Source organism: Mytilus galloprovincialis, chromosome 3 (genome assembly GCF_965363235.1).
Source record: "Mytilus galloprovincialis chromosome 3, xbMytGall1.hap1.1, whole genome shotgun sequence".
NCBI classification, from domain to species: Eukaryota; Metazoa; Mollusca; class Bivalvia; order Mytilida; family Mytilidae; genus Mytilus; species Mytilus galloprovincialis.
Window position 1 is genome coordinate 77,752,859 of NC_134840.1, and position 17,250 is coordinate 77,770,108.

The 17,250-nt window shown below is 31.1% G+C and overlaps 1 protein-coding gene across 1 annotated transcript; it reads left to right on the forward strand.

The window, feature by feature from the left end:
• Positions 1-518: 518 nt before the first annotated feature.
• LOC143066814 (ficolin-2-like) lies at positions 519-12,849 on the forward strand. Its single transcript, XM_076239624.1, has 9 exons — positions 519-693; positions 4,572-4,661; positions 5,793-5,882; positions 6,882-6,971; positions 8,022-8,111; positions 8,735-8,865; positions 10,101-10,197; positions 11,030-11,194; positions 12,600-12,849. The coding sequence occupies exons 1-9, from the start codon at positions 519-521 to the stop codon at positions 12,839-12,841; spliced, it is 1,170 nt and encodes a 389-aa protein (XP_076095739.1). The 3' UTR covers positions 12,842-12,849.
• The last annotated feature ends 4,401 nt before the right edge of the window (positions 12,850-17,250 follow it).

The following is a 17,250-nucleotide window of genomic DNA, read 5'->3' on the forward strand; positions in this document are numbered from 1 at the left end:
CTTTTATTACATAATGTATACCACTCAAACACCATCATACTTTAATTATCTACATTTCATTTAATTATGTTGATAATGCGTTTTAACAGTAAGAGGTTGTTTTGAATAATGGATAATTCTAAAACGTCAAAATGAATATAAGTATCGGAGTTCATGATACTTTCCAGAAAATAAAAATAAAAATCAATTTATGTTACTTACATGTATTTCATAACGTTGTAAGTTATTATTTACTCTCCTGAAAGCTTGCAACAAGAATCAACACATCAAATCGAAGTCATAGAAAACGTTGGACAATACAGTTGACAGTCAGTTTACTGAACATGGGAAAGTGTTTGCTTTTTATAGAATTAATTTGGTCCGTACTTCTTGCAGGAGTAAATTCAACCAGTACCAGAGATGATATGGTAGAAACTCCTGTGGTCGATAATCAAAATGTTCCTTTGCTTGCAATGTTTGACATGACAAAAGTAAACAAGCGAATTAAGGAATATATCTCAGATGACCTCGAAATAAAAATGTCAAATTTGGTGAAAATGAAATTAGAAGAGGTTTTGCTGTCATTAGATATAGATGAGGATGTGAAACAATACATTGAAAATATGAAAGGAAATTTAACAGTGAACATTAGAAAGGAAATTAAAGATTATTTTGATGGCATGAAACATAATTCCTCTGATGCTATTTCTAAAGGTAACTGCATTTATTATATTTCTTATATACGATAATTGCTTAAGCACCAACCATCATTTTCTTGGGACATTATTTGTAAAATTTTGAATTTTGGAAGAAATTACACTTCAATAATGTTTCTCTTTTCGCTTGGCATTTCTACATGTATCCAAACAGAGCTTTCTCTATGAAATAGGAATAGTAGATATCAATTTCTAGTTCTGGATAACCCATTATTATAATTCTTATTTTGGGAAGAACCACACTGACATGGTCAGAAAATATATACTGCCGATGATATTAATAAAATGCTGGACATTTTGAACAACAATATTATAGTGTCATTAACTGGTTGTTCCTCTATTTCCCTCATATAGATTCGAGACTTGCTGTATTGGCTCCGAGACTTGAAGAGTCGAGGGTCAATACAGCTGACCGAGAATCTATACCAGGGCAATACAGAAACAGCCAGTTCATAACACTTTTATTAAATGATTTGAACTTACCGTTCAAAAGAATCAGGTTATAGGAAATCTAACTGATTAGTTATATCCTTCCACGCTGCGAAAACTGATGAGATTTCTGATTTCCAGTCCAAGTACACAATAAATGCTGATTCTATTCAATGTATCTATCAGACATAAAGTACTTGGGGAAGAATTCATCAGATATTCAAACTGTTAAACATTTCATTCCTAACGTCTGCTTTGTTTTTAATTAATATGAGGCAGGCATAACCTGTGAATGGGGACGAAGTCTGTATGTATTATTTTCTTACCTCAAACATGTTAATAAAGGAAACGGAAATACCGTAACGTTCCCGATTTCAGTTATGTGATTAGGGATTTAGCTGTGACGTTGTTTAAATTATGACGTCATATTCAATGTAAACAAAAGAAACGCTTCCAAACAATTATTAAAAATGAAATTATATTGAGTTCCAATCTTATATTTTACTAGACTGATACATATAATTTTCTTTTCAAAGTCTCATGCAAACAAGACAGATTTCTGCGTAAATGCGGGGAAAACCGGAACAGGAACTAGATCTGAAAAAAAAGTTAACGATTTTGAGTTCATTAGTAGAATGAAAAATTCGGGAAATTTTCCCGATTTAAAAAATTTTTTTTTTTATTGATTTTTCTACCGTAATTGGGGACTTCGTCCCCATATAAACGGAAATGACGTAAGGATGAAAAATTAAAACTGTCATCGGACAGGCTGTGTAATATTTCCGATTCTAATCATATAAACGAAAGAAGTATTTTTCCGTCATTAGAAACTAAAATGTATGATAAAAATGAATCGTATTTATCAAAAAACATTCTTCATTTAATGAAGCGTCAAACATTTATAACCGGAAGTGAAAACTCCGTATGAGCCTTTCGATATAAATCACGTGATCTATATTGCTTTTCGGCCCGGTCCAATACAGCTTTTTTCCGTATTGGACATGGCCGAAAAGCAATATAGATCACGTGATTTATGTCGACAGGGCAGTGTCACCAGTATTGCAAATGCCGATTTTTACGTATTAGGGCTGATTTTGTCGTATTATTTAATGAAAATATGTTTAAGTTTGGAGGATTGATATTTCAACAGACAGTCGGTATTAGCCAATGAGTACTTATTTTGAGCTTCTACCGGCAGGTTTAGTTAGTAATCGTATTTAGCAAAATTTATTGAGAACCTTCTTACATTAAAAAAAAAAAGCACTTTGCGAAATTCTTTAATTTTACTTTCAGATATATAGATGGTGTTCTATCACTGCATACTACATATTACAGTTAGTATTTACATCCAATATATCCCAGTGAACTTGAAATGAAGGGTACTACATATATTAAAGGACTACAATTAGCCTTTATATCTTCCTCGATATTGACACAATTGGACGACTTCATGATAATACCTATCACAAAGGGGATGATTTCAACTCCCCTTTTACCAATTTTCAATTTCTCATCAGTAATACACCCTTTATCCCATCGTATGGTGTTAACATATATCAGTTGATAATTTTTGCTCGTGCATGTTGACACTTTACGGACTTATATACAAAGGTGTGTTCTTTGCACAAAAACTGCTCTAACAGACTTAGGAGGTAAAAAGATTAAAACTAAAATCAACACGAATGGGTTGATCTATACGATGTGTCTGTGTCTAAACTTACATTTTGATCACGGTTAGATTGTGGTTAATCAGTATTTAAAATCTTTCAAATCTATTTAGGGTGATTCTAAAAAGATAAATAAAATCGTATAATAAAAAAAAGGAAAATGAGTTTGTTACATTTTATGTATGCCTTTTTTGTGTTTCTTTGTTACATCTGTTTGTTTTTATAGTGATTGAGATAATGACAAAATTTGGCTGCTGTACATTTATTTTTGACACTTTGACCTATTGTGTCTGTTTGTTTTGTTCACGCATCGTTGTCAATATAATGGAATTTGATGAACTGTCATATAAGTGAAGGTTTGGCAAGCTATAAGTCTAGGTCATATCCACAATTTTCTACATGAGAAAATGCCTGTACCAAGTCAGGAATATGACATCTGTTATCCATTCGTTTAATGTGTTTCAGCTTGTGATTTTGTCAATTGATCAGAGACTATCCTTTTTGAATTTTCCTCGGAGTTCAGTATATTTGCGATTTTACCTTTTACAATCTACGTCGTCTGGTCTGCTAAGAACCGAACCACACCTATTACCGAATATTACTGTTTTGCCCAGTATAACTTCGCTATTACAAATTCAATCCCAATTTAATATTCATTTTATAAAAGTTACTGTTTGCAAAAGTATAAATTATTCTAAATTATATGGATTTTCTGGTAACTAACAGAAACCCTTGCCGTTTTTTGCACAACCTTTTTGATCTTTTGGTCCTCGATGCTGTTCAACTTTGTACTCGTTTCGGCTTTTAAACTTTTGTATCTGGGCGTCACACGTAGGTCTTGTGTGGACAAAATACACTTCTGGCGTATTAAAGTTTTGTACTTGTTGCCTTTTGTTGGCTGTTGTACGTGTGATTCTTTGTCAATTGTGTTCTCCAATTTATTTATATTGTAGTCCTGTGTTGTCATTTTGATGTTATATTTCACATGGCCATAAATGTGCGAGGTTTGGCATGCCAAAAAACCAGGTTCAACCCACCATTTTTTCCTTTAAAAATGCCCTGTACCAAGTCAGGAATATGGCCATTGTTATATTATGATTCGTTTCTGTGTGTATTACATTATAACGTTGTGTCGTTTGTTTTCTTTTATTTTTGAGTGTAAATTCACATTGCGATAAGACGTGTCACGGTACTTGTCTATCCCAAATTCATGTATTTGGTTTTGATGTTATACATATATGTTATATTTGTTATTCTCGTGGGATTTTGTCTATGTGTGTTACATTTTAGTGTTATGTCGTTGTTCTCCTCTTATATTTAATGCGTTTCCCTCGGTTTTAGTTTGTTACCCCGATTTTGTTTTTTGTCCATGGATTTATGAGTTTTGAACAGCGGTATACTACTGTTGCCTTTATTTATAAGAAAAAAAAATTGAAATTTTTCCTGTTCTAAAAAAAGCTTCCAAAAAATATGTCACATTTTGTGGCGTTCATACGTTCGTTTAACGCACAATTCATAACTCGATTGTACTGTACTGGTTTACTGTCGTAATTTCATTGGAGGTGTTGGATACAAACTGTCCTGTATCAAGTCAGGAATATGGGAGTGAGTATCACATATACATTTTGTATGTATGTTGGCGTTTGTTTTTGTAACAGTTCAGTATTTATGTTGTTCCGTTGTTTCCCTCCTATAGTGTATATGCTACCCACGGTTTTAGATTGGAACCAAACTATCTTTTGTTTATTAGATTTATGACTACTGTTGCCTTTATTTACAGCCAGTAGAACTGCAGAAGAAAACATTAAAAAAGAAAGTAAAGACTATTTTATTGATATGAAACAGAAATCCACTGATGCTTTTTCTGAAGGTAACTTGTTTTCATTATATTCCTATTAACGGCATTTCCATAATCAACATTTATCCATTTATTTCTTGTTGGGACGTTGTTCTTTTTTCTCTGGCCCTTACTTTTTTTTAAACTTCAAACGAAAACCCAAATAGTTGCAAATTTCAATGATTGAACTATTTTGACAGGCATTCTACGACATTTATTTGCTTTCATCAAATTTGGAACGACACAATTCATTTAAAAAACATTATAATTCCATTTTGAACCGAACGTGACATAATCTCGAATGCTACTGTTATGCCGAGTATAAATTTGCATTGATATTAGACATGTCTCGATATTTATACATCCAACTTTCATAAATTTAGTTATGATATTTCTTTTTAAGTATTATCGGATATTGTGTTATGTCTTATTGTTTGTGGTATGAATTATATTTTTATTTTTTTATATGCAAGGAAAGTTTACATATTTATTCAGCTAGAGCATTTGTATGTATTTGGTATTTACTTTAAAGCAGGAATATATAAATATAGAATTTACTTGTTTTATTCACTTTTGATTTAGGAGAAAAACGATATGGTTTGAAAATACAAATAAATACATGTACTGGCACAGTTCTATATCAATATAATGGTACACATTATAACACAATTACAAACTTAATCCCAATTTAACAATCCTATTTTTGAAATTTACCGGTGCTAAAAATTTGTTTGACGCACAATTCATAATTCGATTTAACTGGTATATAGTGTTGTTAATTTATTTGGGGTGTTTTCAGTTATACTGTAGTTTGTAGTATGTTGCATTTATTTGTACTTGCCATAGAATGATGTTTAATCTACATAGTTTTTCAAAACGTCCTGCATCAAGTCAGAAATAAGGCAGTAGTAATCAAATAGTCCGTTTCTATAAAGGTTGGGGTTTGTTATTGTAACAGTTCAGTATTTCTGTTGTTTCGTAGTTTTTCCTTTTATATAGGTATAGGAATATGAGGTATGAGTGCCAATGAGACAACTCTCCATCCAAAAAACAATTTATAAAAGTAAACCATTATAGGTCAATGTACGTATAGTTTATATGCTTTTTCCCGTTTTTTTTGTTTTTGTTTAAACGATTTATGACTTCTGTTGTTTTTATGTACAGTCATTAGAACCGCAGAACAAAACATAAAAAAAGAAATTAAAGACTATTTTGATGGTATTAAACAGAATTCTACTGATACTATATATGAAGGTAACTGCATTAATTTTATTCTTATAAGTGGCGATTGCTTTATCACCATTAAAGCATTTATTTCTTGTTGGAACTATTTTTTGTCTCTGAACATTACTGGTTTTATAAACATAAAACAAAAACAGAAATTATTGCATATTTTAATGATTGGACTGTTTTTGCAGGTATTCTACAACATTTTATGTGTTTTCAACAAATTTGGAATGACACAATTCATTTGAAAAAAGTTATAATCCATATTTAACCCACTGTTGCCTATTCCCGAATGTTACTGTTTTGCCGAGCATAAATTTGCATTGCTATTAAACATGTCTTTATATTTATACTTCAAACATTTTCTATATATATATATATATATATATATGTTAAAGTTTAGATAATTATTCAGCTAGTGCATTTATATGTATATGATTTTTAGTTTTAAGCAGGTATATATATATTTAATTTTCTTGTTTTATACAGTTTTGATTTATTATCAAAAACTGATATGGTTTGAAAATACAGATGAATACATCGTTACCTTTACAGTTCTCTATTGATATTCTTGTTATGATACACAAATTAACACAATTACAATCTATCTTTAGAAATTTACTTGCTAAAAGAGTCCCAAAAATATGCCACGTTTTGCGGCTATGATACATTCGTTTGACGCACAATTCATAATTCGTTTGTACTAGTATATACTGTAAATAATTTATAGGAGGTGTTGTCAGTTGTTATACTGTGGTTTGTACTATGTTGCATTTATTTGTACTTGGCATAAAACCAGGTAAAACCTTCTTTTTTTCTATCAAAATGTCCTGTATCAAGTAAGGAATATGGCAGTTGTTATTAAATAGTCCGTTTCTATAAATGTTAGCGTTTGTTATTGTAGCAGTTCAGTATTTCTGTTGTTTCGTTGTTTTCTTTTTATATGCTTCGTTCAATTTATGATTAAGACACGGATTTGTGTTTGTTTAATCATCGATTTATGACTACTGTTGCCTTCATTTACAGCCAGTAGAATTGCAAAAGAAAACATTAAAAAGGAAGTTAAAGACTATTTTAATGATATGAAACAGAAATCCACTGATGCTATATATGAAGGTAATTTGTTTTATTATACTCTTATTAAAGATAGTTACATAATCACTATTGAAACATTTTTTTCTTGTTGGGACGGTTTTTTTTTTTTTTTTTTTTTTTTTTTTATCTCTGGACATGTTGTTTTTTAATCTTAAAACGAAAACCCAAATTATTGCAAATTTAAATGATTGAACTATTTTGGCAGGCATATTATACGACATTTTATTTGTTTCATAAAATTTGGAATGACAAATTCATTCTAAAAAGTTATAGTCTATATTGAACCTAACGTAACCTATTCCCGATTGTTACTGTTTTGCCGAGTATAAATTTGCATTGCTATTAGACATTTCTTGATACGTATTCATCCACATTCATGTATTTAGTTATGATATTTCTTTTTAGGAATTATTGGATATTGTGTTATGTCTTATTGTTGGTGGTATATTTTTGTTTAATTTTCTATATGTATGTAAAAGTTAAGATAATTATTCAGTTAGAATTTACTTGTTTTATACCGTTTTGATTTAGAAGAAAAACGGATATGGCTTGAACATACAGATAAATACATCGTTACCGTCACAATTCTATATAGATGTTTTTGTTATGGTAAACAAAATAACACAGTTATAAACTCCATTCCAATTTTATATTCTATTTATTAGAAATTTACATAAGCGTCAAAACTGTACGTCACATTTTGTTGCGTTGATACATTCGTTTGACGGACAATTCATAATTCGGTTTTACTGGTACACTGTCGTTAATTCGTTGGAGGTGTTGTCAGTTGTTGGTTTGTATTATATTTCGTTCATTTGTACTTGGATAAAACCTCGTTTGACCTATAATTTAAAAAAAATGTCCTGTATCAAGTCAAAAATAAGACAGTTGTTATTAAAAAGTAAGTTTCTATAAAGGTCGGCGTATGTTATTGTAACATTTCAATATTTCTGTTGTTCCGTTATTCTTATTTGAAATTTATAGTTTATAATCTACTCTCGTTTTTTGGATTAAAACCCGGATTTGTTTTTGGTTTAATTGATTTATTACTAATATTGTCTTTATTTACAGCAAGTAGAACTGCAGAAGAAAACATAAAAAAGGAAATTAAAGACTATTTTTATGATATGAAACAGAATTTCACTGATGCTATATCTGAAGGTAACTACATTTATTATATTCTTATGAAAGATAATTGCTTAATCGACATTGAACAATTTATTTGTTGTTGGGACGTTTTATTTTCTCTGGCCATTACTTTGTCTTAACTTAAAACAAAAAGCAAGATTCTTAAAAATTAAAATGAATGGACTATTTTTGCAGGTATTCTACGACATTCCACTTGTTTTCAACAAATTTGGAACGACACAATTCATTTAAGTAACATTATAATTCCTAATTGAACCGAACGTTACCTATTTTACTATTTACTGTTTTGTCGAGTATAGATTTGAATTCTATCCAACACGTCTAATAGCAGTGCAAATTTATCGTACAATTTATTACTCGTACAACGTGTCTGTACAAGTAATCGCATGTACAAAATAGTAATTATAACATGTACACGAAAGATTTATAGATCAGACAATATGTACAATTTCGTTTTTCAGTACACTAGACTTGTTTTCAGTTAATTTAAAATCATTAGAGACGCAATGAATATTTAGCTTAACCCTTCACTTTTTTGTCACTTTACAATTTTCTAATTCATGTCTTTATTATCAAACTACTTTGAATCTACGACAGTTTAAAATTATTTATTTTAATTTCTACACGCATTTTAGAGCATAGTCATCGTGACTGCTCCGACTTAGATAGAGAACATTTCAGAAGTGGAGAGTACAAAATCTTCCCGAGGGGTAGATCTGGATTCAACGTGTACTGTGATATGGACACTGACGGGGGAGGGTGGACGGTAAGACTTCCATTAGTACATCATTATTGTTTTTTTTAATTTTATGTTTGATTGCAATTTGCTTTAGTAATTAATTATTTACAACTTACTCCAATATCCAATATTATTCGTAAGATGACAGATTGTTATAGAACCGTAGAGTTCAAACACTATGTTTGAACGCAAATGATCTGTTGAGTTTTGTTTAGTAGACTTTAGCAATTACTGATGTTAGATAATCATGGCTCTTAGCACACATCATATGTTTCGATTCATTAATAAGAATATTAACTAAAACTGGGTTCGCAAATAAGTCAGCCAAACTGACCTTAATAAACTCACCAACGATACCAGACGATTAAAAGAAAAGACAAGTCAATAACTCTTGAATCAACAAAGTTAAAAAGGCCAAACTACTTTCATGGTGATAACTTTTCGGTACAGACTGATTTCAGGTTTAATGCTCCTAAAAAATTTTTTTATGTTCTGAAATTTTTCCATGTATCATGTGCAATACCAATTGAAGAGACCCGTTGTATGTGTGTGAATTTTTTAACAGTTTGATCAAAACATTCAGATTAAATCTTTGTCTTGAGGCTAAAAGGGATAGTGTATTATTTTTATATTCACTGTTGATTATATGATTTGAATTGTTTGTGTGGATAGTTCGGAATTGAAAGAGTTTTGCAAATGTCTTTCTTGACATTTTGGTAAATATTTTTCAGAGACCAACCGCCACACCCCCACACCCCCAACCCAACCACCTAGCTAGACAAATTTTAACAGTGCTCGATTGTAGTGCCATTATAATAATTCATAGCTTCAAATAAATGTGTATGAGGCCTATTTATTAACCGTCTTATTGATAATACGTTTCTCAATTCGTTAATGAGGACAAACGATAAAGTAGTGACTGTTTAAAATTAAAAACAAAACTTGTGTTACAACGCTTAATACCCAACAGTATATTATATATATTTTGTCGATCAACTCCTCATCATTGATCAAATTTAATATTTTTTTTGCTTTGGTAACGGACTTTTTATCATCATCAGCAGAGACATACGAAAGTCGCTAAATTTAGTCTCATATTGTTATATATGTCTCTATTGATGCACAAATGCCCATGTGACATTTTGTTCTTAAAAACTCCTCTCATTCAAACCATATAGCAACTATAATACTACCAGGCAAAACAATGTATGTATATATATATTTCTTGTTCATATTAATTAGTTTTATCATTGCATCCATAGATTTTTCAGCGCAGACAAGATGGTAAAGTAGATTTCTATCGCGGATGGAAAGAATATGTAAAAGGATTTGGAGATGTCAGAAAAGAATTTTGGTTAGGTTAGTAGTTTAATCAATTAGCTTCCATAAAAAAATATCTAAAAACATGATAACATTTAATCGAAAATTTCCACCGTATTGTAAGCTTTTTAACAAATTATAAGTGCATACACGTATAGGTGACATCAGATGAAAGCTTATAATGGATGAAAATGTGAAATTGTGGATTGATACTTGAAAGTACAGTGGCAATTATTACATGCATTGAAGGATGAATATGAGTATGAATCATGCTTTGTACTTTATCGACACGAATATCAATATTTTAACGTGCAATTTTTCAAATTAACTGTCAAAAAAAAAAGGTCATCGAAGCGGTTCAAAACACTTCAATTAAATGTAACATTCCATGTTTCCGTAAAAAGACGGAAAATGTTTTTTTTTTATTGTGATCGTTTTTTTTTATATGTTGATTAATAGGGGATTCCTTGCTTGGTTCTAAACAAAACATAGTTAAGGAAAAAAAAAGATGAAGCATATGTTGGGAGTATTTAGAGAGTGTATCCTAGATTCCGTCAAATCACAAACTTTAATATACAACACTACTAGTATTTAAATGTTTTATTTAGATTTGATGAAGTTACAAACAGAAGAAGAATTATTTATACCCCAAATAGTAAAAAAAATGTATACAGTTATAAAAAACCGAATGCAAAAACCCGGGTACATTTGAATCATGTTCGACTTAATGTCTTATATGTGTTTTACTATGTATGTTTTGTTTTGATCATCCACGAAGGCAAATAAGAAAAAAAATTCTAGATTAGCATTCAGGATGAACAATGATTTACATGTTTTTCTCTTTTTCTGTGATTTGATTTTTCGTTTATAGGTAATGATAAACTTCATGATTTAACATCTCAAGGAAGTTATGAACTCAGGGTAGATCTGGAGGATTTTAATGGGGATGAGGCGTATGCCAAATATTCTACCTTCGACATTAGCGACCAGTCAACCAACTACATACTGATTGTAAATGGCTACAGCGGAACCGCAGGTAATATTTACATTATTTTCATTTACTATGGGACAAGGAACTGAAATGATTTCTTAGTGTTCTCTAAAAGAGGGATCGTTTTTAACAATCACTGAATCAGTGTAGGACACTTTCATACTCATATTGTATCAATAGACAGAAAATATAAAATGATACATTTTTCGCAATTTGACTCGTTTTTTATATTTTAACAATCTGATAAAACATGACTATACTTATTTAATTTTTCAAATTATAGAAGAAAACCCTAATGGTCTGTAAGTTAACAGTATACATTTAGGTACCACAAATTATCGCCAAATTTTCAGCGTTACAAAAACGTCCGAAAAAATACAACTTCATGAAAAAAGTCCATGGACCGTTATACTGACAAAATCGATCAACAGAAACAAAACACAAACCTGATTTGTAAGTCCGTATTATAAATTCATACAATTTAGTTTTAGCCAATTGTGTAAAGATGTTAATATCAGTAAAAATACACCTACTTCATGTACTTGCAGTAATTCCGAATATATTTATGGACCCATTTCCCATGTTATCTTAACATGGTTCAAGACAAAGAGTTAAAATCATTCCTCAGTGAAGGACCTAAATATCAGTTTAATTGAAATCTGGAGCTGGCATGTCAGTTAACTGCTAGTAGTCTGATGTTAATCATGTATTATTGTCATTTTGTTTATTTTCTTTGGTTACATCTTCTGACATCAGACTCGGACTTCTCTTGAACTGAATTTTGATGTGCGTTTTGTTATGCGTTTACCTTTCTGCATTGGCTAGAGGTATAGGGGGAGGGTTGAGATCTCACAAACATGTTTAACCCCGCCGCATTTTTGCGCCTGTCCAAAGTCAGGAGCCTCTGGCCTTTGTAAGTCTTGTATTATTTTAATTTTTAGTTTCTTGTGTACAATTTGGAGATTAGTATGGCGTTCATTATCACTGAATTAGTATATATATTTGTTAAGGGGCCAGCTGAAGGACGCCTGCGGGTGCGGGAAATTCTCGCTGCATTGAAGACCTGTTGGTGACCTTTTGCTGTTGTCTGCTCTATGGTCGGGTTGTTGTCTCTTTGACACATTCCCCATTTTCATTCTCAATTTTAATAATGTTCGAGCCCTGATCAATACCAAGAATAATAAACAAAGCAATTACAACTATTTGATTTCAGAATGAAAGACTGACGGACTGCGCCGAGAATTTGCTGCTCTTTCATAAAATTATCATATTCTTATATTCAACAAGCATTTATTTACCTTTTTTGTGTATGAATAATATTTAAAAGCTTTCTTCAAGTCAATATGTCGAAACGTCCATCAGGAATGACAATCTATAAATCAAACTGCAGTGAAATGCTGTCTGTTTTAATCTATATTAATGTCGATTGTACTTTTTAAACAAACAATAGGCGATGCTCTCGAGTACCATAACAAACAGGCTTTTTCTACAAAAGATAAAGATAATGACAGCGATAGCGGATGGAATTGTGCAGAAGTTTACAAAGGAGCTTGGTGGTACAACACCTGTCATCAAAGTAATCTGAATGGGCTGTATGTGGGAAATAAACAGGATAACAAAGGCATGCGTTGGATGAAATGGCAGGCATCTCAATCAATGAAGACAACATCGATGATGATACGTAGGATATGATCATAAAAATCGATTTTACTTACTTTGTGAAATATAAGCTTTTTTGTTTACTATTGATGTTCACTATAAAAGATTTGGTAAAACGAACTTTATGATGTTAGTTTAATTTTTAAACATTTCTAAAAAGGTCTTTATTTCTGGTTGTCCCCGCGGGTATTACCAACCCAGCGATACATTGTTTTTACGGAAATTGTTTTTATGAAATATACTGTTACATAATTTTAAATATTAAATCAAATCAAGGAATGTATCCTCCTTTTGCTCAGTTATGATATTTCGATTGAAATGGCATTTATTATTTTTTATCAGCTCATAAACGCTCGAATAATTTTTGGTTTTTCAAATGATTTGGCCTCAATCATCATTGAAATTTTTTTTTATTATCGAATTATACATCTAGTGCAGTAAAATTGATGACGTTTATATTATACATAGTACATTGGTATCCGAATTTCCTGGCCGGAATCCTGATATTGGTAGGAAGTAAAAGTACGAAACACCAGGAAACATTTTCAATATCAATTCGTTTTTTTAATTATTAAATTTAAGAATTTAAAGTACAGTATGGGAATAAAGGAGCACTATAAAATTCAATATATGTGGTATTATATTGCCAATGAGACAAGTTTGTAACAAATGACGTAGAAGTTGGCATTTATAGGGAACAACCTCCTACAATAAGCACAACCAACAAAGCATAGCATGTCATAAAATGCCTAGACATAAAAAAAAGAGTAAAATTGAGAATGGAAATGGGGAATGTGCCAAAGAGACAACAACCCGACGATAGAGCAGACAACAGCAGAAGGTCACCAACAGGTCTTCAATGCAACGAGAAGCCTTTAAGTCATAAAACTTCACTCAAAATAGAAAACTCTCTAAGATCAGTTTTTTTCACATTAATACTTATTTATCAGAATCATAGCAATAAAGAAATAACTGCATATACTCTAACTTTTTCTTTACTGTACATTTTATACCCCCTCCCCTGTTTCAATTTTTTGAAGTATTTGAAAACAAGACTTTAATTATTGCCAGCTTACCCTATTTGCATATTTTCTGATAAAAAAATGCCTTGGAACTATTTAAAACTGTTTTGATAACATATTGAAAGCATATCTATGGCACGCCTGAGCCCCTTTTATTAATTAATCTTAGATCATCTGAGATAAACTAGGTTTATCTAAGATAAACTAGGTTTATCTAAGATAATCCCGGTTTATCTCAGCTTAATTCAAATTTGAGAAAATCTTAGTTTATCTCAGATAGTACAAAAAAATCATTATATGGAGAAAATCCCGGTTTATTTTAAAATATTAAGAAAATCTAGGTGTATCTGAACGATTTTCAGATAATCCTAATTTATTTCCAGATAATTAATTATCTGAATTTCAGATAATCCATTATCTCATTTTCCAGATAATTTAGGTTTATTTCGGATTCTAAATATACAAAAGAACAATGTAACGAGTGTTATTATTTGGACGAGTGTTTATATGCCTGAAACCTTAAAGAGCCAGTTTTATATAAACAATACATGTACATGTCGGAAATACTAAATGTATGCTTACTAAACAGGAGAAAACCTCCTCGTTCTGTTTCTAAATCTTGATCCAAAAAGTTTATCTGAGATAATCTAGGATTATCTTTAAAAGTGGTTCAGGCGTGCCATACATATCAGAATACTATAAATGTAATGTTTAGAAGTCAATCATTACAACATTCAAGATTATATAAAGTATCCAATCCAGCCTCTGTCTCCAGTCCACATCTTACTGTATGCCTATTTGTCAATTAAAATACACTTTTTCTACCTCAAATGGTCAATTTAGAATTCTTGTCACAACAGTATCATCTGTAACCATATATCTGACACAATTTAGCTAATATATATAATAGAAGTGTTCAAACAAAGCCATATTTGCAATAGTTGTATGTATGCAGATACCAGTCTGAGATATAAATTCACTTTAAAATGTTATAGAGATGACTGCTAACATCTGATTTTTGCATAACTTCCAAGCATAGTTATTGTTTTCTATATCAAGAACTTTAAAATCATAAAATCATAGCATTTACAACTTAAATTATTTGTTTTATGACCCAGGGGTAGGCAATTTTCTCTGTTTTTTTGCACTTGGGGCCAAAAATTTCCTAAATTATTCTGCTGTTTCTAGCAATTTGGAATATTTAGTACACATTCAGGATAGAACACACTATTGTAAGTTTTGTTGAGATATTTCTAGCTTGTATTTATTATGCCGTGGTGATAAAAAAGCAGATTAAGGTGTTGCGACTTACTTTTGGGTTACCGAAAGAGGGACGAAAGATACCAAAGGGACAGTCAAACTCATAAATCTAAAACAAACTGACAACGTCATGGCTAAAAATAAAAAAACAAAGGACACAAACACACCATAAATAATATTCAGGAAAGATCTATGAGTTTCAATGACTGCAAAGAGTAAATATAAGCACTTCTTAACAATTTAACTTACAAATATGCAAATATTATGAATTATTTTTGTATCCAGGACTTTAAGTAAACTATGCACATTGTAAACTGTGAATTTATGCTGAGTCATCATATTTAAGGCCAAAGATTCTATCAATCTTCATTAAATATTTATAAAACTTCATTTGAGTTAATTTCTTTAAAATATGTGAAATAAAGCAAATTTGGTTAAATTATGAATGTTCCCCTTTTTCACCCTACATAGGTTGCATTTCTGTAAATATTGACAATGCAATTTCCTATAGGAACTCCTTTTACTGCTAAAACTTTACCACTTTTACTATGAAGTTTTGAAAATAATCTTATCCTAGATTTGAAAGTTCAAATGCACCACAATTTTTTTCAAAGGTCAAAATATAGGGCTATGCGGCATATTTTCGACGTTTATATGCCCTGAACTTCTCAGAGTTTAAACTAAAACTAATTTTCATAACTTCCCTACCTCGAATGAAAGGTTACCACATATTTTAATGTAAACAATATGCACATGTTTATTTACTGGTAACATTCCAAAATTATGTCTCTGTGAAATGGAACACAAAGAGCATAACTTGGAACCAGTATGTAAACAAAATTAATTTTCTAAGAATATTCAAGATCTCCCCAAAAGAGGCGTGTTTTGAGAAACAGCTGTATTTACCAAGTGCAACCTATAGTATCGTTGTTCAGTCTTTAATATAAGTGTATACAAATAAATATAGCTTTTGTCACCATTCGATATTCCCTCAAATTGAATAACCTGAAGATCATGCCAATTAATTATTTTGCAAGACTCTACCGTTGAAAACTTTAAACCCAATTATTTTGATAACATAGAGCCACCTATAACGTCTTATTTGCCAGTTACATAAGACGTCAGTTCAAAATAAATGTACCTTCGACAATAGACTGTGAAACAACAAAGTGTAGATGTGATCCTTATGGACATGTGATTATAGGGACCTCAATATCATTCATGATCGGGAGGTCATAAACTTTCTGAAAAAAAAAATACCAAATAAACAAACGTCAAAAGTAAATTGGAAAGAGTGTGTCAGGTTTTATAAGATTCTCTTCCATCCTATTGTGAAAAATGGAGCAAAATTAAACTCATAAAAATACTGCACTCCGAGGAAAATTCAAAACTGAAAGTTCCTAAGAAAATGACAAAATCAAAAGGTCAAGCACACAAAACAAATGGATAACAAATGTTTTAATTCCTGACTTGTTACTGGCATTTTTGTGTAGAAAATGAGGGATATTATCTGGTTAAAATGATGGCTTAACCTCTCACTTTCATAACAGTGGCATCAAATTCCATTATATCGACAACGATGCGTGACCAAAACAAACAGACACAATAGTAAACGGAAGAAATCCGACAAAAAATCACTTGATTACTATTCAAAGATATATTGTTGGTACATACCAGCCGACAATGTAGCCACATAAATACTACACGGCATTCCTAAACCTGATCATCTTTTGTGGTTGTCTTTTGTGATGTGGTTCACAAGGGTTTTTAGTTTCTCGTTTGTTACATAGATTACACCGTTAGTTGCCTTGTTTGAATAGTTTTACATAAGTCGTTTTGGGATACTTTATATCGTGCGGTTCGGTGTGAACCAATGATTAGTGTTAAAGACCGTACTTTGATTTTTAATGGTTTACTTTTTACAAATTGTGAATTGGATTGAGAGTTGTCTCATTGGCACTCATATCACATCTTCTATATTAACCCTTCCAAATTCTGTATGTGCCTGTCCCAATTCATAAGCCTGTAATTTATAGGTTGTTGATTGTTTTGTTCTAAGTTAGGGCTTTAGTTTTCTCAATTATATTCTTTTGTATTTGTAATGTCGAATAGCTGACCATACGATATGGGGTTTTCTCATTCTGAAGCCCGTAAGGTTGC